Genomic DNA, 25,506 nt, shown 5'->3' with positions numbered 1-25,506 from the left:
TCAAATCTTTAACTCCATATACAACTGCACAGCTCTCATAAAATAACTTCAGTTTAACTGTTTTCTCAGAAAACTGCCACTAGAGACCACCTGCTATTTTTTTTCCATAGTAGGCTGTCTCAGCTTTTAAAGAGCAGCTTACTCTTACAGGGATACCATTTGTTTAAAAACAATGGAATACTAATGAATACACAAATATTATACTAATACAGTGGAATACCAAAGGATACACGAATATTATATTAATACAGTGGAATACTAATGGATACCCAAAGTTTTCCACAGTGAGCATTAAGACCAGTGGTGGGATTCAGCCGGTTCACACTGGTTCGGCAGAACTGATACCTAATTTTTTGTTGAGTTCGGCGAACTGGTTGTTAAAATGGCACTTGTGATCAGGGTGGGCGCCTGGTATTCTATGCCATTTATTAATTCAGCAAGAAATTTTCGTTTAGTATTGATAAAATGAAGAAAATGTATGTTCTGACTGATGTTTATCAATGGTATAAGCATAGTGCTTTGTTTATAAAAGTTTATGATATGACCACACGTGCACAGAACCAGTAAAAATATTCAAATATATTGGCACATATCCGCTCCTGCTCTATAATATATTAAAATAAAACATTTTTAAAATTTTTTGCAGTAGCCCTTAAAAGGATGAAAAGGCAACAGAGTTTGACAGATTTTTTTCAATAAGAAACCAAAATCAGAATTTGCTGTATTAGAATTGGCCTTGGATTCAGTTACATCACCAACAATTTTCGTTGAACTAGTTGAATTGGAAAAACAAGATGCAGAGACAATATGTTCTTCAGTTATGGAAAGTTTAAATAATGTTGGGCTTACTAAGAACTACCTAGAAAAAAATTTAATAGGATTTTGCTCCAGTGGTGCCAGCATTATGCTTGGGAGAATATCTGGAGTGAGCACTAGGATTGCAAAAGAGTTTCCAAACATAATAATATGGCACTGTTTAAATCATCGCCTCCATCTTGTTTTAGATGATTCGATAAAGGAAACAAAGCAAGTAAATCATTTTAAAATATTTATTGATAAGATATATACTATTTTTCATCAATCCAATAAGAACCAAATTGAACTTTCCAAAATATCCGAACAACTTGGAATTGAAATTATCAAGATTGGTAGAGTTTTAGGACCAAGGTGGGCTGCCTGTAGTTTAAGGTCAACCCTAGCTGTGTGGCACGCTTATCCAGTGCTACATCACTATTTTTATTCAAATAAAAAGTACTTAGGTATGGCTGCCCATCTTGAAAATATATATTTTATAACTGATTTGGCATTGATGATTGATATTTTAAACGAAATTTCTCTTCTTTCAAATGCACTGCAAGCAAGAAATATAGACATGATAAAGGCTGAAAAACTTGTGATAAGGGCTATTAAAGCATTTCAAATGCTTGGAAAGGAAAAGGGTCCATATGAAAAAAAAGTTGATGAATTAATTACTTCAGAAACCTTCAAAAATATAAAATTTGTAGAAAATCATCAATTTGTCTCAGGCTTCCTCGAGAAAGACTTTTAGAAAACATCGTAACGAATTTGAAAAAAAAGACTAATGGATTGTGAACGTTTAAAAGCAAGTTGTAGCCAATTTCAAGATAGAAATAAATTGCAATTTCTCAATTTTTTGGAGCCAGATTACTGGAATATTGAAGAAGTACTAGTTCCATGGAAAGCAGCTGAAGAACAATTGCTCGTATTTAATGAAATTTTTAATTACCAAATTGATATTAATGATTATCGAGATTTCTTGGAAAACATTTTAAAAAATTCCCAGAATTATGCAATTCCTGAAAGTGTTCAAGGAGCTAAAAATATTGTCAGAACAATTGCTGTAAGTTCAGCAGAAGCGGAAAAGGGTTTTTCAAAGATGAACATAATATGTTCAGAGAAGAGAAGTCGCCTAACTGTTTCTAATATATCAAACATAATGACTATTAGTCTAATCGGCCTACCTCTAAAGGAATGGGATCCTACTCCTACAGTGGTTAAGGATAAATCACTCAGGCGATGATGCTCGGATAAAAGCGAAGAAAATTGCAAGCGAGGATGCCAATCAAGAACTAAATCTTAGCCAGAAGCAATATGGAAATATCTTAAATAACAGTTTTAGTTTTTTGTCAGGTATTATTTAATATTTTTTCATTAATATTTTAAAACTCTTTCTTATAACATAATCTAGTTTTGTGGACCTCTTTTATTATTCTTATTTAAGTATTAACTGCATGAAATAATAAACTACCTTTCGGTATATAGTTTTTTATACTTAGAACGGTCATTAGGGCAGCGAACCGGTTGTTAAATTATTTGAATCCCACCACTGATTAAGACCATTGCATTTATTAGGAAGTTTAACATCTGCTAATTGCAGAAATACAAGAAACAATGAGAAAATTCTTAATATAGATTTTTGCAATTCTTAAAATGCCAAAAGCATGAACTATTTTATAATTTATTCTAAATGATTATTTTATACTTAAAAATCTTATTAATTCAGTCTTCTCTTCTTTGTGTGTTAAACATATTTATAGAACTTCCAATCATTGTTTTTTGTAATAGAAATAAATTTAACTTGTAAATTTTCTTTTCAGTTAAGAGATGCAGTTGCTCTTGTAGACTTTCTAGCAATGTTAGAAGAAGAGGTTAAAGCTGGAAAACAGTGGGATGAACTAAAAGCAGTTCAGATATTAAAAAAGTACAGATCGTGAGTAGTGTATTTGCACATATATTTAATTTGCTTTTTGCAAGATTTGATACTAAAACATTTCCTTAATTTGTCCTTACACTTTTATGAAATATAATACAAATTACAATAAACATAAAATTTATAAAAAAAATTTCAAGTCAAAAATATTTTTCTAATTCTTGCAGCCTTGAAACTAAAATTTACCTAGAATTTACAAGATTCTGGGTAAATATTTGGAATTTTTGTTAGCAACTTTGGAACTGCATCATCACCACCACCTTCTTCTTCCTCTACCTTCTTCCTCTAGACTTATATGCAATACTCAAGGTGTGGCCTGACCATTGCCTTAATCAAGGAGATAATCACCTCCTTATCTCTGCAAGAAAAATTCCTGCATATTATTGACAAGACGCCATGAGCTTTCCTTCCAGACTGTCTGCACTGCTCAGAAAACCATATCTGACTGCACAATTATCCCCAGGTCTTTTTCATTCTCTATCACTCTAAGTGTAACCACACAGTTGGTACATTTCTCTGTCTTACTGCTACCCATATGCAGTACATTGCATTTGTCAATGTTAAACTTCAGTTGCCACCTCTTAGCCCATATCTCGCACTATAGCCTCAGCAGCTTGTGTGCCATTAAACCCCCATCACACACACACACACACACACACACACACACACACACACACACACACACACACACACACACACACACACACACACACACACACACACACACACACTCTTAGCCCATCTGCCCAACTTTTCTAGATCCTGTTGCAGTAGCATGCTGTCATTAACAGCCCTGCAACTTCTTAGGGAACAACAAGGATCTGAACTACAAGAATATAGTTTAAAATTTCAAGAAGCCGAGCTGCAACGTGAGTGTCTTACTTACTTACTTACCCAACGGTGCTACAGTCTTTGTAGAACCTTGGCCTCCTCAATGATTTTTCTCTATCTGTTTCTTTCCCTGGCTATTGTTCTCCATTGTCTCATCCTAAGCTGTTGTAGGTCATTCTCTATATCATCCACCCACCTCCTTCTCGGTCTTCCTCTCATTCTTCTTCCTCCCAGTTGTCCTTCCATTGCTTTCCTTGGCCATCTCTTTTCCTCCATTTGTATCATGTGGCCTACCCATCTAAGTCTTGAGCTCTTTATCACTGCTACTATATCCAGTTCTCCATACATTTCCTTCAGCTCTTGGTTTGCCCTTATTTTCCACTCTTCCCAGACTTTTACTGGGCCAAAAATTTTCCTTAATATCTTCCTTTCCCATACATATAAAGATTTTTCGTCCTTCTTATTAAGCAACCATGTTTCACTAGCATAAGTCATGACAATCATACCACTGTTTTGTATAACACTAATTTCATTCTTCTAGGTAGCAGCCTAGATCGAAAGTGTTTCTGCAGGGAAAATTAGCATCTATTACCAGCATTAAGATGAGCCTGATTTCTGGGTTGTTACTACTATCATGTTGAATCATAGCTCCCAGATATTTGAAGGATTCTGTTCTATTGAAACTATGCTTCGCTGTTTACCAGTTCTGTTGGGTACTTTGTCTCTCCTTATCATAAACTTTGTTTTATTTTCATTTGCCTTCAACCCAACCCTTTCTGCTTCTTTCTCAAATTCTTCAAAAGCTGTCCTCAGAATATGTGGGTTTCTGGAAGTCTCACTACATCATCTGAATAGGCTAAGTTCTGGTAGAGTCTATTATATATGATCCCAGTGGAGGTGGCTGATACTTTCCTCATAACCCTCTCCAGTACCAAGTTAAAAAGGACCAGTGACAAAGGGTCCTCCTGTCTCAGCCCTCTCCTCACTTAGGGACTCAGAGAGAGAGATTCCCTTGCACTTTAACCCAGTTTTCCCATGTCTGAAGGTGGAAATATGGTCAACAGTTGACCTCCTACACAGAACCCACTTTGATATTCACCAACTATTCCTTCTACTAGTCTTGATATTCTTCTAGTCGGAATAAAGGATAAAATCTTATATGTCTGATATAAGCTGATGTAATTTTTGGATCAGTTTCTTGCCGCCTGCCTTTATGAGTTCTGCTAGAATGTTATCTTCTCCGGGTGTTTTGTTATTTTTAGCCCTTTGGACTGCATCCCATACCTCTTCTACTGTTGGCCCAAGATACCTTCAATATTATTGGTTTCTTCTTTTTCTACAATTTCTTCTGGGCATGCCTGTTCTTTATTAAGTAAGGAATTAAAATGCTTCCTGAAAACTTCTGTGATCTCCACTACTCCCCCCACTATTTCACCTTTCTTATTCTTACACAAGTTAAGACACGGCTGGAAACCTTTTCTTACATTTCCTACTTCTTTATAGAATCTCCTGATCTACCCTCTGTCGTATTCTTCTTGCATTTTTTCTTTTCTTTTGTCTGCATACTGACTTCACTTCAGCTCTTTTAACTCTGTAATCCTCAGTATTCCTTCTAGTTCCTGTCTGTAACATTTTCTGCCTGGCTTGGTTTCATTCTTCCAGGATCTTCTCACAGTCCTTAATATCTTCCCATTTTTTATTGATGGGCTTACCATCCTGTGGTTGATGTTTCTCCAGTTGTTCCTCGACTTTCATTCTAAATCTTTCTCTAGTATCTTCATCTTCTTTTGTTGATATCTTTTTTTGTTATTCCTCCTTTCCCTCTATATACCTTTGAGAGCCTATTTCACAGACGACACTGTACCATAAAATGGTCTGAGTCACAATCTCCCCCCCCCCCATAACTCCTCATGTCCATTACATCCGTAGCATGACAAGTATTAATGAGAATGTGATCTATCTGATTATGTGTGACGCCATTAGGTGATATCCAAGTTTCTTTGTGTATATTCTTATATGGGAAATTTATGCTACTAATGCTCAAACCTTTCCCTCTTACAAAGTCTATTAACCTTTCCCCATTTTCATTACTGATTTCATGTAAGCTGTTTCTTCCTATAGTTGGTATGTGTACTTCTTCCCTCCCTACTTTGGCATTGAAATCTCCAAGGTTTATTGTGTCTTGGGGCCTCATCTAATGTTCTCTCCAGTGCTTCATAAAAGGCATCCTTTGCTTCGTCCTCTGTATCTTCTGTTGGAGCATGTACGCTGATCATGAATGCGTTAAAAAAGACCTCCTCTAAGCCTTAGTGTACATATTCTTTCATTAATTGCACCTTAACTCATTATTCATGCTTTGGTGTCCTTCTTAATCATAAAGCCTGTCCCCAAAATGTTGTCTCTGCTTCCACTATTTATTAGAGTGTAGTCTCGGAGATCTATAATTTCTAAGTTTCCCCATCTTATCTCTTGTAAGGCTGCTACACTTATATTATATCTTTTTAGTTTGTTCTCCAATTTCCTGCTTGTTCCTGATTGGTACAAACTTCGGACATTCCGTGTAGCCACAAAAATCTCTTTAATCCTTTTGGCCTGCTTGAGTCGAATTCCATTTGAGACAGTCCAGCTATTTCCTTGAGGTTTCGTAACAGTATTTTTGTTTTCTGGGGTGGGGTTGTTAGCCACATGCCCAACCCCCAACCTGGAGGACTGGGGTATCTCTCTTAGTCTGAGTCATCACCTGTAACCTGTCCAGCATGGGAGGCCCTACTGGTAGTTAGACTACCGCCGTTTTAGCTCACAGGGTCATTCGGCCATACAAGCCCCACCACTACGTCAAAATGGAGATACCTTTGGGGGAGAACATGAGTGTCAAGATACATTTTTTACTCTCACATTGACTACTTCCCAGAAAATCTAGGAAGTGTCAGTGAAGAACAGGATGAGAGATTTCACCAGGACATTATCATTAAAGACATGGAGATGAGGTACCAGGGAGGTAGAATGCCAACATAATGGCTGACTATTTCTGAATGCTGAAGAGGACTGTAAAGTAGAATGATCTGCAAGAAATTCAAAGAAATGAAAATTTGACCCATAGTAAATCAGTTTTTAAAATGAAAGGTGTATTTAATGGACTTTTTACCACACTGCCCTTTTCAGTAGTTATTTAAATATAAAAGTTTGGTAAAAGCAACATTTTGTTATAATTTCAGTGCAAAACTTCTGCCAAAATTAATAAAAATTTGTGAAAAATCGAGTATTCTTTCGTGATTTTTGAAGAACTCTGATGTGATTTAAACAAATGGAAGTCATTTACTGAGAAAACATCAGTGAATTTTTTTCAAAATGCAAAGAGATGTTATTTGTGCATTAAGAATCTGCAGATAAAAGAACCACTAAGTGGAAGTGATCACAGTGTAGAGATGTGGGAATTACTTAAAGATGTAACTACTGTCAATGGTAGAGATAAGGGTTTTTGCTTTCATAAAGGTGACGACAGTGGTCTCAGACAGGTTTTTAAATTCTAAACAAGTTTTTAAACAGTTGAGTGCAATAAGACAATTGGGGAAAACTGATGATGTTACCATCAGAAAATTCTAAATAGGAAGCATTCAAGGAAATAATCATAGATACTACTAGACTTTTCATACCAACTAAGAAATGTACTTCAAGGTATAGGCCTAATTTTATGTCATATGAACTATTAAGACAAGTGTCAGAGAAGAAAGTGGGATGCATATAAATTATCAGGCAACACAGAAGCATATGGTAGATGTATAAACTATTCTTTAATCAAGTCACAAAGGAAGTTAGGCAAGCAAAAGCAGATTACGAGAAACCTTTGGGAAAAGATGAAATAAAAACAGAAAAGACTTTTTTACTTATGTAAACCATAGAAGGAAGGGGATTAATCAGATTGGTCCACTTAATATTGTTGGTTCAACTGTTAATGATCCTGCTCAGGATCATCAACAGTTATTGACAACCTGAATAACTATCTATATTCACACTTGAGGAATTCTTTTAGGAAAGGGGATGCCAGAAGTTTATCAAACCATTAAGAGGGAGTGAAGTGATTTTGTAATAATTGAGAGGAAAGTGAAAGAGAAATTGTTGAAGCAAAACATAAAAAAATGCCTAGAGTGTATGGGATGTATCCAAATAATTTTGATATCATATACTTGGATTTAGGAAAACTTTTAATACTGTTGCACATAAAAGACTGCTGTAAAAATTGGAGCAGTATGGTATTACGGGCAAGTTACTGCTCTGGATAAGGGACAGTTGAGTGCAAGAAGACGAGTGGTTATTAATGTGCTGCTCAGTAATAATCACTGTCTTCATTAGTCCATGAAGAGAATGGTTATTAACTGCACTTCATGGATTAATGTTATTAATGGAGTCCTCTAGGGTTCAGTGCTGTACTTGTTGTTTTCTATATTTATTAATGATATTGATGAAGGTATATAAGGCTTAATGTCTAAGTTTGCAGATGATACAAAGGTCGGCAGGGCGGTTAATGATAGTAATCAGGCTAAGCTGCTGAAACAAGATTTAAACAAATTAGGCTGATGGGCTGAGAAATGGGAGTTGAAGTTTAACTTTGGTAATGCAAGGTACTGCATATGTGTAGCAGTAATCCCAAATTAATGTACTAACTGTGTGTACTATACTCAGGCCAGTGAAAAATGGAAAAAAAAAAAAAAAAACCCTGGAGGTAATTGTGCAGTCATATATGATGTTCTCTGATCAATGCAGACAGGTTGCCAGGGCAACTCGTGGAGTTTTGTCTATGATATACAGAAACTGTGATAGCAGAGACAAGGAAGTGATTATCCCGTTGTATAAGGTAATGGTTAGGCCATAGCTTGAGTACTGCATACAGGTGTAGAGGCCTCATTTTAAGGACATAAATCTTCTGGAATTGGTGGAGGGAATGAAAGTGTGGTCTTACCATGAAAGGCATCAGTTTTGCAATGTTGTTGTTGGGTTTTTTTTTTTTTTTTGGTTTTTAGGAGCATTAGCAGCTAAGGCCATATTGCTCCAGGATATGCGATGGTCATTCCCTGACCTTTCTGTATTTGGTGGTGATGCGCTCGAAACCCGGTCTAATCAAGAAGCATGTGCTATGCACTGCTGCTCCTTCCCACCTGGCTACAGAGGCGCCTCAGTTCTGCAAATTGCAGCATCTTGAGATTAAGCACCTGTGAGGTGATCCAATCAAGGTTTTTCAAACTTTGAATTAATTAAGCAAACTCAATGCTGTTGGCATTCTTCCTCTTGCCCAGACTACACACCAGAAGCATAAATTCAATTTGAGGAAGGATGACTGCAGGAGAGATGTGAGGAGCTTTGCCTTCTGCCACCTAGTGGCAGAAGGCAACTGTTAGAACAAAGTGGACAAGTGATGAAGGAGTTGGGTTTTTTTTGGCTGTTGCTTTATAAGCTTGCTTCCTTGCATCATATGCCAATAATAATAATAATGAAAAAGTCCATGAGGACATCTAGTAGGCCTTGTAAAATTTCCCACCTTGCTTTCTAGAGTGTTGCAGATTCCAATGGCACCTCCTTAGCCAGTTGGGCAGGAGCAGCATAACATACGCTTCTTGATTAGACCGGGGTTTGAGCCCGTGACCACCAAATATGGAGGATGCGGAAAGGTCAGGGAATGACCACCACATATCACCGGAGCAATATGGCCTTAGTTGCTAATGCTCCTAAAAACCAAATAACAAACAAGCACATTCCAATAGAAGCACTGCAAGAATCATTTTTGTCTGTGCTTAGTCTGTCATTAAAATATTAATATAAATATTAATAATATTATTAATACCCCCCAAAAGCTAGTAGTTTTCTGATCCATCTAACATTGTCTCAATAGCATCAGCAATGTGCGATTATTGTATCTCTTCTGTTTAAGTGTGCCCCATCCAGTAAAAACAGTCCTTCTTGTTATCAAATACAAGTCGTTTTGAGAAAAGTCTGTTTTGTGAGCCGTGTACTCTCTCTCTCTCTACAAGGCCAAATTGATTGACAAGGCTCTTATCATATACACCCTCCTATCATGCCCACCTTGCAGCTTTTAATCAATATTGCCTAATATCTGTAAAATTAATCTTCTGGTCATCCATGCGAAATATCATTAGTACACATGTACAAGGTGTGGCAATAAAAAGAATACAAAGTGAAGGAGCCCACAGATGGTTTTATTTTTATTCAAAGTAATCACCATCTTATTGAATGCAGGTGGTGATTACTTTGAAACATTTATTACACCATTCTAAAAGTTTTTGAAAAGAGTTGGTGAAGACATCCAAACATCCTTACAGACTAGCTTATATCTACCATAGGCTTCTGTATCACCTGATAATTTATATGCATCCCATGCATTTTTTTTTCTCTGCCACATGTCTCTTTTTTCTTCTTTTTTTTTTGTTAGTTGTTGATCCAAGTCCAAGGCGGGATTCGAACCCGGGATGTTTGGGTTGCCAGAAAGGCACTTTATCCACCCGGCTAGCCCGGTCAGCCCACGAGTCTCATTAGTTCATCTGACATCTATTTCGGCCTAATCCAAACAGTATTTCTTAGTTGGTATGAAAAGCCTAATAGCTTCCAAGCTTAATTTCTTGAATGCTTCCCATTTAGAATTTGCTGTTGGTAACATTTTCAGTTGGTCCCACTGTATAGAATTTAAAAACTGTCTGAGACCAGTATAGTCACCTTTACGAAAGCAAAAACCCTTCCCTTTACCCCTGATGGTAAAGGGAAGGGTTTTTGAAGTCCACTAAAAATTATTTGTAAACTTTGATCGTGTTTTTTTTTTTTTTCTTTTTCAAATTAAAAAAAAAACAAAAAAAAAACCTAAATATTTTAATAAATTACCATTGTAAGTAATATATTTCACGAAATATAGTACTTTTAAATATGAGCATACTTTTTTAATGATCCTGTACAGATGACTCCAGGAACACTATCCCTGAGAACACTATTCATTCACGTTTTTGTATAAAAGTACTCTATACCCATCTGTAAATTGGACCATAAGAATAACCATATATTTAATTATATTCTCTTAAGGCTGTTGTAACAGCAGTACCAACTCAGTGTTGACTGCCAGCAGCAACCTATTTGCAGGCAAGTTATAAGCATTTTAAAATGACTTTGTTATTGTTAAGGTTGTTTTTTTGTCATTATAAGAGGGGTTATCAAAAAGTTTGTACTGTGACCTAGATAAAAAATCAGTAGGAAGATGCCAGTTCTAATATAAATTGTCTACATATTCAATAACTAACATGTGAAATTTGATTCCCATAGGTGATCGTACACCAGAGGTGGAGCCCAGAATTTGAGGAAGAACGCTATGGTTGACAAAGTGGAGTATCGAGCAGTGATCAAGTTCCTACATTTGCAGGGCAAGAAAGCTCAGGAAATTGGTGAAGAAACGAATGCTGTGTATGGGCCAAGAGAAGGAAGGCCATCAATATCCACAGACAGTGATTCAGTTGCAAAGGTTGAGCAGCTGGTGCTGAGTGACAGAAGTGTGACAATTCATTTCATTGCAAATGCGGTAGGAATTAGTTATGGGTCTGCCCACAGCATTTTACATGAGCATCTGCACGTCTAAGATCTCTGCACGATGGCTTCCAAGATTGCTGATGCCTTTGCAGAAGCTATGTCGAATGCAATGTTCTCACCAACTGTTGGATTTGTGTAATGCGGATGTTGAGAACTTTTTTTGATCGGTTGGTGGCAAATGACGAATGCTGGGTGTACCAGTATGATCCGGAGACTAAAGAAATGTCAAAGCAGTGGAAGCACACCTCCTCCTTCCACACCTCTCAAAAAGGCACAAACCACTCCATCTGCGAAGAAGGTAATGTCCTTGTTTGGGACAGAAAAGGGATTATCCTGACAGATTACCTACCTCATCGTTCCACACTTACTGGAGAATACTACAGAAATCTTTAGAAAAAGTTATATGATGCTTTGAAGGTGAAAAGGTGTAGAATGTTAACCAAGGGTGTCCGTCTTCTGTCAGACAATGCACCGGTTCACGTGGCCGTTACCACAACCAACTTTGTTGCCCAGTGTGGCTTTGAACTACTACAGTACCCACCCTATTCTCCTGATCTAGCACCATCAGACTTCTTGTTTCAAGAAATGAAGAAACCATTGCATGGATGCCACTTTGATTCGTGTCAGGAAGTCATCAGTGAAGTGGAATCATGGTTTCAGGCAAAAATTGCGTACTTCTGTGATCAAGGCATTAAACAACTGATCCATAGATGAGAGAAATGTGTTACTATACATGGAGAGTACATAGAAAATGATTAAAGTTCCCGTGAAGGGCTATTAGGGCTTTCCTTTCTAGGGCTATTATTTCTAGGTAAGGGTACGAACTTTTTGATACTCCTCGTACTTGGGGTATCATCCTGGTAGACTCAAAAACTCATTAAAAAAAAAAGTGCTTCCTTGATTGCAAATTCTTTTACGGATATCACTGTATGTTTGGGCTGATTTAGACTTTCCATTGGTGAGATCTGACAAAAAAAATGTTATTTGATAAATTATTACATAATTGTTTAGACACATTGTTTTAGAGTATTTGTAGCTGCTGATTTATCTGCAGAGCATTCTAAATTAAGCTCAACATAATCAAAAACATAATGATAATGAATAAGTTATGCAGTTTAGGCATTATTTGGTCTACCATGTGGAACTTGTTTCCAAAATTAAAGAAAAAATTCACTTTCTGCCCATGATGATGTTTACACAGGTGGTAGACAAGTAGTCAGGAATGAGAGTGTAGTAGCACATGCTCTTTGAGTGGACTGGGTGAAGCCTGCATGGCTGCTAAATACAATTAATGAGTGTATTCATGATTTATTGTAAACTCTTCTGACCCAGTGGTCATGCCAGTATATAAACAAGAGCATGTTTTTTTTAATGATGGATAAATCTTAAGAATAACCTTTTTAAGAATATTCTTTACTTGTATCACTAGATTTTAACAGAAAAAAAGTATAATTATTTTTTTCTTTAGGTTATAATAAGAAAAACATTAACAGCAATAAATTTAAACAGCTCCCATTAAAAAGAGTATAATCTGATTGATATTATTTGGATAATATATTCTGATTACCTTTAGTAAAAAAATTTTAATACTTATGTTTTATTCATGAATAATTTCTATTTATGTTGTATACCATAATTGAATAACGTATTTCTTAGTAGAGTCTTTAAAGTATTATTTTATTCATTTTTTTAATAATAATTTTATATTTTATTTATTAATATAAGGCTGTTTCTTTTTCTTTTTATGTTTTTATATTTAGAAAACAAGAATTGTACAAAGGTGAAAGTTTTCAAGCTATTTCAGCTTCTGGCCCAAATGGAGCAGTCATTCACTATACACCTGATATTAGGACAAATAGAACAATTAATACAGATGATGTTTATCTTCTTGATTCAGGTGGCCAATATTTGTAAGTTCTGACAACATTAAATTCATTAATCTGCATACAATTTATGTATTTACAGTTTTTTGTGAGCAGCACCTTCACTGTAATTTTCTTTAAATAAAAAATATTTAACTATAATCACGGCTGTTAATGTTTTATTCTTTATTAAAATCTATAGAGATGGAACTGTTGATATTACAAGAACTTTCCATTTTGGTGAGCCAACAGATTTTGAAAAAGTAAGTTTTAGACTGCATATATAATACTATTATGAATGTACACTATTTTAGTATTTGTATTATTACTAATGGCAAATGATGCATGAAAGCAAACTTATAGAGAATCAGCCAAAAAACTAATATCACCTGTCTGTCCACTCTAATATTTGTTTAGTTCTTTCTTGATTTTAATTTAACTACCACTTTCACAACACCAGATAGAAGTTTGTTCCATCAATCAACTACCCACTGGCTGAAGGCAAATATCTGTTAATCTGTCTTGCAGCCATCTTTCCTCACTTTGAATTTATGCTCCCTCATGTATGTAGTCTGAGCAAGAGGATGAATGTCAGCAGCATTGAGCTTAATCCATTCAAAGTCTTAAATACCTCAATCAGATTTTCTTGCAGGTTCCTAGTCTTCAGAAGCCGCACTTTACAAATCGAAGCTTTTCTCATTTAGAGCACCCTTTTGTTCCCACTCACTCTTCTGTGCACCTGTTCCAAAAAGATTCACATTCTAAAATGAAGCTTCTTGACCAGTATGCAGTACTTAAGATGTTGACTAACCATTGCATTATACAATGGGATAATCACCTCCTTATCAATGCTAGAACAAATCCTGTATATTATATTGACAAAACCCCATGACCTGTCTTAGCAAAGACTGTCTGAACTGCTCAGAGAAACATTCAGTCAGATATGATTGCATGTTTGGTATATTATTCTGAGATTATTGCTAACTATATGCAGTACCTCGCATTTGTCAATGTTAAACTTCAGTTGTCACTTCTCAGCCCACCTGCTTAATTTTTTTAGATCTTGTTGTAGTAGCATACCCTGATTACTGTTATTAACCACCCTTCCAACCTTTGCATCATCAACAAACTTAAACATTGTCTCATATGCCTTCATTAATAAATATAAAAAACAATAGTGGGCTCAGCACAGAATTCTGGGGACCTCCACTAATAAAAGTAGTCCAAGAAGAGCAGTGCCCATTGATAACCACTCATTATCTGCTCACGCTCAATCATCCCTTTTTCCATAGCAGTAACTTGCCTATAATGCCATACTGCTCTAATTGTACAGAGTCTTTTATGTGGAAAAGCATCAGAAGCTTTTCTGAAATCTAAATATACGATGTCAAAAATATATTTGGCATCCACTTCCTTTGATACCGCATTATTGTGTCCAATCAGATTTGTCAGATAAGATTGCCCCTTCACAAATCCCTGCTACAACTGCAGTATAACTGTATTCCTGTCTAGATGGTCCTTCATTACTTCCTTAATCAATGATTCCATTATTTTCCCTTGAACAGAGGGAAAGCTAACAGGTCTGTAATTATTCGTGTCACCCTTTGTGAATTGGAGATACATTAGCACATCTTCAGTCCGTAGGGATCTCACCTGAATCCAAGGGTGCTCTTGTGATTAGGGATAAAGGTTTGCTTAATCTTTTTCTGCCTCCCTGAATATAAATGGATAGATCCTGCCATCCCAAGTGCATTTTTTATAGGGGGTTCGAGCCCATGACCACCAAATACGGAGGGTGCGGAAAGGTCAGGGAATGACCACCGCATATCCCTGGAGCAATGGCCTTAGTTGCTAATGCTCCTAAAAACCAAATTTGCTCCTAATGCTCCAAAAAACCAGCATTTTTTATGTTTAGCTTCAACCATTTCTCTTCCACTTTTCTCTCAGTTACCACAAAATCATTTAGCTCCCCATTAGAATTTGTTACACTTCTGCATCCCCATCACTGGAAAATTCCTTATGTGTGAATGTAGATGCAAACTAAACATATTCAGTTTATCAGCAACACCCTAGCAGGACCATCAACAGTTAAAACACTTATATCAGTAGATCCCCTTCCTTGGTGTTTACATAAGTAAACACCAAGGAAGGTTGCTGCTTTTCTTTACATTCTTTACCAGAAACGTCTTATCATCTGCCTTAGCTTGCCTAACTTCCTTTGTGACTTAATTGGAGACTAGTTTATATGTACTGTAGGCTTCTGTATCATCTAATAATTTGTATGCATCCCATGTATTTTTTTTCTATGCTGTGAGTCTCATCAGTTCAGCTGACATCCATTTAGATCTAAGCATTAACTGTATCTCTTAGTTGATATAAAAAGCCTAGTAGCTTGGTACCTAATCCCTCCTTCCTTCTTATCCTGTCTATCCTGTCTGTACACATTGTACTCCCCAAATTCCAATTCTACATTCTTTATATCTATGTGACACCATGTCTCTGATATCCCAACAATTGACCAACACTTGAAATTCATCAAATTTATTTACTATACTCTTAGCACTGGGGTACATGCAAGTATACATGCACCTTTTCTTACTCTTAGTTACTCCAACACAGCCCATGTATTTACTTGTTTTGTAACTCCCAGCAGTTCCTGAAATCCCCATCAACTTGCTTTCCAGGCTGCTGCTCATTCCAATAGAAGCAGTGCAAAAATCACTTCCACATCTACCTGCAGCTACTATTAATCTATTAGTCTGCAAATCCCCTCAGGCTAGCAGTTTTCCGACCCACCTGACATTGCCTCGATAGCATCAGCAAATATTCTTGCAGCCCCCAAATTCCAGTCAATATCTGGGAAATTAAAATCCCCCATTATAAGACTCTCTGATTTACTGGCCCACTCTATTTCCCTGTACAGTTTCTTATTATACTCATCAGAGTCATTAGGCCTATAGCACACTCCTGCTCTCAATTTTGATTTCCCAATGCTTATGTCACAAACTGACTCGACACTGCACTGTTCAGTGATGTCGACTGGCTTCACTTCCTTGGATTTTATGTGTTTCTTAACTAATAGCATAACCCCTCCTCCCTTCCTATCCTGTCTATCCTTCCTGTAGACGTTGTACTCCCCAAATTCCAGTTCCGCATTCCTTATATCTGTGTGACACCACGTCTCTGAAATCCCAACAATATCTGCCTTTGATGTTTTGAGCAATACCTCACATTCATCAAATTTATTTATTAAACTCCTAGCATTGGTGTACACGCAAGTATACATGCACCTGTTCTTTTTCTTAGCTACCCTAACACAACCCATGTGTTTACTTGTACCCCCAATGATTGACAGCAGTCTCTGAAATACCCTGCATCTTATTTTCCAGGCTGCTGCTCATTCCAATAGAAGCAGTGCAAGAATCACTTTCACCTCTACCAGTGGTTACTGATAATCTATTAGACCTTGTATCCCCCCAATCTAGCAGTTTTCCGACCCACCTAACACTGCCTCGATAGCATCAGCAAACATTCTTGCACCCTTTCTATTTAAGTGTATCCTATCCCTGTAGAAGCAATCTCTCCTTTTAACAAGCACGGACCACGCTGTGAAAAATTCTACCCCATGAGCCTTGCACAATCTCTCCAGGGCCGAATTGATTGACAAAGCTCTCATCATATACTCCCTCCTGTTGTGTCTGGGCAGGATTGCAGACACTTTCAAATTTAACCCTAACTCGCAAATTTTTTTCAACATTGACCTGCACTAATGCCAATGCACACGTTGGCATTAGTGCCAACGTGTGCAATGATATCACCTTTTGTGCCCTTAAAAGATGATATCTGCTCTACAGTATCATCAGCTTTTGCTTCTGGCAGACTACCCTGGTCCTATTACATCTATCCTTTTTGCACGATATATTTCCTGTTTCCCTGACAATTGAGTCACCAACAATAACTAGCTCCTGTGGGACTGGCGCATTCTACCATTGAGTTGGGCAGCTGAGAGCGTGATGGACCCCCATGTTAAATGTTAATTCCTTCCAGGGCATCTATTCTGATGAGCATCTGATTCTTCTTCAAACTCTCATAGATACACCATCAGAATGCTGACTTGGCACCTAATTTCTTCACATCTCTGCACCAGGCGTGTGCACACACACACACACACACACACACACATCCTCCATGGCTAGATCATGTCCTGTTCCAGAGAGGTCTGCAAACATTTCACAAATCGCACATTTTTTTAGGCTATGATGCATTGGAGAATCGCCCCTTTGGTTCTCCCCTGAACCACAGCACGTCTGCTACTTTGTGCATGTTGCTTTGCTGCTCTAGTCTGGGGCATGATTTCCATTTAAATACAATTTAATTAACAATAAAAATTAATAAGATTTACAAATTAATTGATTAATTGACAATACTATACTAAGCTAACAGATTCCTAATACAGTGCTATGTATTATGCTATCTAGTTTTACGTTATACCTTACGCTATAAAGTTCAGATATTAGCATCAACATTACCAGAGGCATATGATGCAAGAAAGCAAGCTTATGCAGCATCAGCCAAAAAAAACTGCTCCCATTTCACCTCTCCATTTGATCCAAATACCTGTCCAACTCAGCCTTAAATTTATTTAGGCTATCAACTTCCACAACAAAGGATGGAAGTCTGTTCCACCAACCAACTACCAGCTGGCTAAAGGCAAACTTCCGCACATCTATCCTACATCTGTCTTTCCTCAATTTGAATTTATGCCCTCTCAGGTGATTATTCTGAGCAAGAGGAAGAATCCCATCAGCATTGAGCATGCTCAAACCATTCAAGGCTTTGTACACCTCAATCAGATCACCTCGCAGGTGCCTAGTCTCCAGACACTGTAATTTGCAAAACTTAAGCCTTTTTTCATAAGAGCAACCCTTTGTTCCATTCACTAATCTTGTTGCCCTTCTCTGTACTCGTTCCAACAGCTCTACATCCTTCTTAAAATGAGGTCTCCAGACCTGTATACAGTATTCAAGGTGTGGCCTGACCATTGCCTTATACAAGGAGATAATTACCTCCTTATCCCTGCTAGAAAAATTTCTGTATATCATTGATAAGACACCGTGAGCTACTCTTGCAGACTGTCTGCACTGCTCAGAAAACTTCATATCTGCCTGCACAATTACTCCCAGGTCCTTTTCATTTTCTACCACTGTCTGTATTGTACTACCACAGAGTTGATATGTTACTCTAGGGTTACTGCTTCTCATATGTAGTACTTTATATTTGTCAATGTTAAACTTTATTTGCCACCTCTTAGCTCATCTGCTCAACTTTTCTAGATCCTGTTGCAGCAGCATACTGTCATTAGTGTCCTTAACAACCCTGCCAACCTTCATATCGTCTGCAAATTTGGACATTAAGCTTGATATAACATCATAAATATCATTTATAAATACAGAAAACAACAATGGACCCAACACTGAACCCTGAGGGACTCCACTAATAACATTAGTGGAGTCCCTCAGTCCCTTAGGAGTAGGAGCATGTATGCTTGCATGTATACCAATGCTAGAAGTATAGTAAATAAATTTGATGAATTTGAAGTGTTGGTCAAGACATCAAAGGCGGATATTGTTGGGATAGCAGAGACATGGTGTCACACAGATATAAGGAATGCTGAACTGGAATTTGGGGAGTACAATGTGTACAGAAAGGATAGACAGGATAGAAAGGGAGGAGGTGTTATGCTGTTAATTAAGAAAACCATAAAATCATAAGAAGTGCATCCAGTAGATATAGATGAACAGTGCACTGTTGAGTCAGTTTGGTGTGACATAAGCACTGCGAAAGCAAAAATAAGAGTAGGAGTGTGTTATAGGCCTAATGACTCGAATGAGTACAATGAACAATTGTACAGAGAAATAGAGTGGGCTAGGAAACCGGAATGTCTTATAATGGGGGATTTTAACTTCCCAGATATTGACTGGAACTTGTGGGTTGGTCACTCACACACTAGTCAGACTTTTGTGGATTTATTGGATGATTGTTTTCTACAGCAGCATGTTCGAGAGGCAACCAGAGAAAGTAATACTCTCGATCTGGTTATCAGCAGTGATCATTCGTGCATTAAGAATTTGCAGATAAAGGAACCACTAGGTGGCAGTGATCACAGTGTACTGATGTGAGATTTACTTAAAGATTTAATTACCATCAGGGGTAAAGGAAAGGGTTTTTGCTTCCATAAAGGTGAGTACAGTGGTCTCCGACAGTTTTTAAATTCTGTACAGTGGGATAAACTGACGATGTTACCAAAAGTAAATTCTAAGTGGGAATCATTCAAGGAATTAATAGTGGAAGCTACTAAAAGTTTCATACCTATTAAGAAATATTGTTCAAGGTTTAGGCCTAAATGGTTATCTAATGAACTAATGAGACTCGTAATAGAAAAGAAAAATGCATGGGATGCATATAAATTATCAAGCCACTCAGAAGCCTATGGCAGATGTAAGCTAGTCTGTAATCAAGTGACAAAGGAGGTTAGGCAGGCGAAGGCAGATTATGAGAAATCCTTGCCAAAAGATGCTAAGAAAAACAGCAAGGATTTCTTTACTTATATAAACTCTAAAAGGAAGGGGATGAATCTGATTGGTCCACTTGACATCGATGGTTCGACTGTTGATGATCCTGCTCAGATAGCAAACAAACTGAATGAGTATTTTGCATCTACATTCACACATGAGAAATTATTAAGGTTTGAAAATGGCAGAAGGTTATCAAATTGTAGCAGGATACTTAATGATTTTGTAATAACTGAAAGAAAAGTGGAGGATAAATTGTTGAAGTTAAACATAAGAAAGGCACTCGGGATGGATGGGATCTATCCAGTTATATTAAAGGAGGCGGCAAAGCAACTAAGCAAACCCTTAGCCATAATTATGAGGGCATCCTTGGACTCAGGGGGAGGTACCCATGGACTAGAGATGTGCAAATGTGACCCCAATTCACAAAGGAGGATCAAAGGACGACACAAGTAATTACAGGATCTGTTAGTTTAACTTCTGTTCCAGGGAAAATAATGGAGTCACTGGTTAAAAAAGCATTTCAGGATCATCTAGATAAGACTGCAGTAATAATTCAGACACAGCATGGGATTGTTAAGGGAAAGTCTTGTCTGACAAATTTGATTGGCAACTACGATGTGGTTACAAAGGAACTGGATGCAAAAAATAATTTTTATATCATATATTTGGATTTCAGGAAAGCTTTTGACACTGTTGCGCATGGATGACTATTGTACAAATTGGAGCAGAATGGTATTAAGGGTAAGTTACTACAATGGATAAAAGGATGGTTGAGTGGGAGAAGACAGAGGGTGGTAATCAATGGGTTCGGTGTTGAGTCCACTGTTGTTTTGTATATTTATCAATGATATTGATGAAGGTATATCAGGCTTAGTATCGAAGTTTGCAGATGATACAAAGGTTGGCAGGGTTGTTAATGACAGTAATGGCAGTGTGTTACTGCAACAGGATCTAGATAATTTGGGCAGATGGGCTAAGAAGTGGCAACTGAAGTTTAACCTTGACAAATGCAAAGTACTGCATATGGGTAGAAGTAACCCCAGAGAAACGTACCAACTGTGTGGTACTACACTTAAGGTGGTAGAAAATGAAAAAGACCTGGGAGTAATTGTGCAGTCAGATATGAAGTTTTCTGAGCAATGCAGACAGGCTGCCAGGGCAGGTCATGGGGTTTTGTCAATGATATATAGAAATTTTGCTAGCAGGGAAAAGGAGGTGATTATCCCTCTGTATAAGGCAATGGTCAGGCCACGCCTTGAGTACTGTGTACAGGTCTGGAGGCCTCATTTTAGGAAGGATGTAGATTTACTTGAGAGTGTACAGAGAAGGGCAACAAGATATGGTGGTGGTTGCAGCATCAGCTGTTGGCACGAACTCATTAACACTGGCAAGCCATTCCCACTTGTTTTTCTGCATTTATTATTATAACCTGCTCACATTTAGCCCCAGCCATGGTTCCAATGCATAAAGGAAGTGTATTGTTTGTTTGTTTATTTTGGTTTTTAGGAGCATTAGCAACTAATGCCATATTGCTCCGGGAATATGCGGTAGCCATTCCCTGACCTTTCCGCAATGTATGCTCCGTATTTGGTGGTGACAGGCTCGAACCCCAGTGTAATCAAGAAGCGTGTGCTACGCACTGCTGCTCCTTCCCACCTGGCTATGGAGGCGCCCATAAAGGAAGTGCCTCTCGTAGTGTAAAGCGCAAACACCGTACATTGTCCTTAACAGATAAAGTTAAACTTCTGAAAAAACTCGACAGCGGTGTGTCTGTGAGAAGTTTAACTCTGCTTAATTGTAAATTCCAGCAATTTCTCTCAGTTCCTCTTATTTTAGTAATTTTCTTTTAGCCATTCCTTTTTAGATTTTTTTTTTTTTTTACAACACATTTGTACAAACCTGCGGAAAAACACAACACAATATGATGGATAATACAGCGCGCTAACGAATTTGTTTTCACTAAATCTCTAACAATACTGACAAACTTATTGTGCATTTGAGAGTTTATTGTATCGCAATTAGTTTTATTGCAGCACTCAACATGTGTGCAATAAACTAATCACTAATGGCCTTCATATGTATGCATAATAGCGTCACATGTATGTGCCCGACACGGCTTCTCAAGAAATAAAGTAACCTACTGGGCCATGTCGGCCACATATATGCGACATAAAAAACGACTTTTTTTTATATATATATATATATTTTAAGCGAAAAAACGACAACACTGACATTACAATATTTATTTTAGAATTACTAATCAAATTATTTGCTAAATATTTTTTGGCCTCTGGGGAATTTTTTTCTTAAACTAGCTAGGCAGTCAACTTTAAAGGTAGGAAATGGTTAGCTGTTTGGTAAACCGCATGTGCTAAAATAACCACCAGTGATCCGACAAACTCACTAATCCGGCATCCCACAGGTCCCAACACTGCTGGATTAATGATGGTCGACCTGTATAATATAATAAGATTCACATATTCGTGATCTGTCACAGAGAATCCAGAATGGCTGACAGTTCTGTCCACATAATAATGCTTAGTATGAATTTCATAAATCTGAGATATTGCATAATGCACCAGGAAAACTTGAAACAATTTATCTTTTTAAGTACCCACATTTGTGATTCCCTTCCGTGATTCTCTTTCTTTTCCTCATTTCTACCCATTCTACATCTGCTTTTTAAATTACATAACAATTTTTAAAGTAGATGGATGGATGATGGTGATAACATAATTCCCAATTATTTTGAAATTTTTATAAAAGAATTGCTCTTGTTTTTAACTTTGTTGGTTGTTTCTAGTTTTTCTGAAGTTGTCTTCTTTTGGCATTTTTCTTATATACAGTCGATTCCGATTATTTGGGACACATCAGGACTAGTGCATTTTGGCCCGATTAACCGGCTGCCCCAATTATCCAAAGTTTCATGTAAATAGTTAAAAATACAATGGACCCCCCGCTTTACAACTGGTTCACTGTACGATCAAATCACGTTACGATGGAGTCACCATAATGAAGTACCGTTCACTATACGATGTGTAGTAATCGCCGGTCATTGTGATCATGTTTGTGAATTGAATTTTAGTTCTATTAAACAGCGAGTCTAATTAGCGAAAATAGGAGGAATATTATCCACAGGCTATAAAAGTAAAGCTGTATTGAGTACAAATTTACCCTTTATTACCTTACCAATTAAAAAATTAAATGATACGTGATAATCAGAATAATTAATATGTACTGTAATATGTACATACTAACTAGTTGACATTTCTGTTCACTGACATTTGTGGGTAGGGGTTAAAATTTAAAGCAGTAAAAAGATAAGCAATCAATAACAAAGAACACGGCACACACAAATTGCAAGTAACACGATACGTGCAAGTGAGAGCGGAGTAACAAGTTATGAAGCTTTAAAAATAGGAATGAAGAGAAGATTCTGAAAATTTAATTTTTTTATATGACTGAAGATTTCATGGAAGTGTAAACACATTTCACCATAATAACCAAAAGAATTCCAGCTGTCGGTATTATTGAAAATTCAATAAGATTATAAGTTTACTAACCATTTATGATAGATTGCACTAACATAAAAGCCCAATGAACAGGTGACTGCTAATTGTTTTATGGTTGCGGTCTCCTGCCCTGATCAAATGTCCCATTCAAGCAAAGTAAACCCTGGCTATTTTCTCAACTGGGTTCTGTTTTTTAAGATTTTTCCCAAATAAATGGCTGCCCCAATTAACTGGTGGCCCAAATAACCAGAATCCACTGTATTTCTTCTATTTTTTTCCCCTCCCTTCTATTTGAGTGATCTAATAGTTGACAGTGTAAGAATAAAGGAGATAATTTTCGAATTCAGGTTTTATTATTAATCAGGACTAAATGTGGAAGAGATCATGTTGAACTATAAAGCATACAAAATCATATTATTCTTTTTGGGATCTTCTACTGAGTTATCAGTTACCTTGGATTATCTTATATTGAGTTAATAAGTTTTTTATTTCATATCAATACTTGATAAACATACAAAAAATTAAATATGTACAGAGAGAAAAATTAATAATTAAGTAACAAAAACAGTTATTTTAACAATATGGAAAATCACTTTTTTATATTTTCTTATGAAATGTAAAAAGTAATTCTTTACACAACCGAATGAAAGTAGTGTTTAAAATAAACTGATGAGTCAAAACATTATGACCAGCAAGTCATTATGCAGATTGAAGCAACTGCAGGTGAACTATGGTGTGTGCGTGGGTCGGGACACGGTATAAAAAACACCTGATACTTAGCTCATTAATCAGTGTTACTCTTGTTCTTTAGATGGGAAAGGCAGCGAACTTAAGCAAGTTTGACAAAAGCCAAATTGTAATGGCCAGACAACTGGGTCGGAGCATATCCGAAATTGCACGGCTGGTAAGGTGCTCATGGTCAGCCATGGTTAGTACCTACTGAAAGTGGTCTGAGTAGGGAAAACTCACGAATTGCTGGCGAGGTGTTGGACGACCATGGCTCATCGATGCTCGTGGTGAGCAAAGGCTCTCCCGGATGGTATGTGGAAACAGAAGGGTGACTGGCGCAACTCGCCGGTAATTGGAATGCTGGTGACAGGAGTAATGTGTCACAACACACAGCACATCAGACCCTGCTGAAAATGGGGCTGTGTAGCCACAGGCCGCTCCGAGTACCCATACAAACCACTGTTCACTAGCGACAGTGCTTACAGTGGGCACACGAGCATCGAAACTGCACCTTGAGTGATTGGAAGAAGGTCGTCTGGTCCGATGAATCACATGTAGATAGGTATGTGTGCGTCGTTTACCTGGGGAAGTGATGCCGTCTGGATGCACTGTGGAATGAAAACAAGCCGATGACAGCGGTGTCATGCTTTGGGCAATGTTCTGCTGGGATACCCTGGGTCCAGTCATCCATGTGCTGGGTGCTCGACATCTACCACCTACCTAAACATCATTGCTGACCAGGTACACCTCCAAATTCCCCAGACATTAATCCCATCGAGCATCTGTGATTTGTGTTGGAACAGTAACTCCGATCTGCAGCATCTCAACCATGGACCTTACCGGAGTTAAAAAGGATCTGCTGGTTACGTGTTGGTACCAGATACCACAAGACACATTTAGAACTCTTGCAGCATCCATGCCTCACTGGTATGAGCTGTTTTGGCTGCACGTGGAGGACCAACATCATATTAGGTTGGTCGTCATAACTTTTTGGCTCATCGGTGTATGCATATAGTATAATAGCAAATGAACATCAAATATAATAGAGAAGCCTTTTATACGATGTTTAATGAGGGGGGGATTTTATTAATAGGAAGATCTTTTATATATTTAATAGGGAGGTCTTTTGAAAGCTGGAAATTATTAGAGAATTTACAATTATTTTTACATCTGTTTTCTTTTTAATAATATTTTAGCTATGGCTTATTTTAGATAATGATTATATTATAACTACATTTTTTTTCTTTTACTAAAAAAAATAAATTTTTTACTTTAGGAAGCATATACACATGTATTAATAGGTGTAATAGAACTAATGACAGCTGTCTTCTCTGAAGATGTCAGAGGTAATATATTATTTACATTTTCTAAATAAAAAAATAAATTTTAGGTGTTCTATTAAAAAATAATCAAAAATTTATTAAAAAACTACCAACAAAAGTATCAGTTATTATATTTATTTACAATTAGAAATTCATTAAGCCTTTTAAACTCATAATGCCAAATATTGAAATTATCTGTGTAGTATTTGACTGATCATTGCAGTTATAGTTTGTGCCAAATGATTCATGGTTTTGATTTATCATTTTTCTATGATGCATATTATATGCAGATTTTGTTAAACCCAGTTGTTACCATAGTAATGCTATAACTATTGTTATTTCCACACTTAAAAGAGACATTATTAA

General features: G+C 37.0%; 1 protein-coding gene across 3 annotated transcripts in view; it reads left to right on the top strand.

Moving 5' to 3' along the window:
- Positions 1 to 25,506, top strand: part of LOC150081448 (xaa-Pro aminopeptidase 1-like) — a 231,893-nt gene that overhangs the window by 172,189 nt on the left and 34,198 nt on the right. For all 3 annotated transcript variants that reach the window (XM_090379308.1, XM_090379305.1, XM_090379309.1), the window contains exons 12-15: positions 2,619 to 2,731; positions 12,901 to 13,050; positions 13,205 to 13,265; positions 25,095 to 25,164. In XM_090379308.1, the coding sequence (XP_090235434.1) occupies positions 2,619 to 2,731; positions 12,901 to 13,050; positions 13,205 to 13,265; positions 25,095 to 25,164 (394 nt within the window). The remainder of the gene's footprint in view (positions 1 to 2,618; positions 2,732 to 12,900; positions 13,051 to 13,204; positions 13,266 to 25,094; positions 25,165 to 25,506) is intronic.

Source organism: Mastigoproctus giganteus, chromosome 8 (genome assembly GCF_048544385.1).
Source record: "Mastigoproctus giganteus isolate SK-2022 chromosome 8, ASM4854438v1, whole genome shotgun sequence".
Classification (NCBI taxonomy): Eukaryota; Metazoa; Arthropoda; class Arachnida; order Uropygi; family Thelyphonidae; genus Mastigoproctus; species Mastigoproctus giganteus.
The sequence above is the reverse complement of the archived record's forward strand: the minus strand, read 5'-3'. Positions and strand labels throughout refer to the sequence as shown.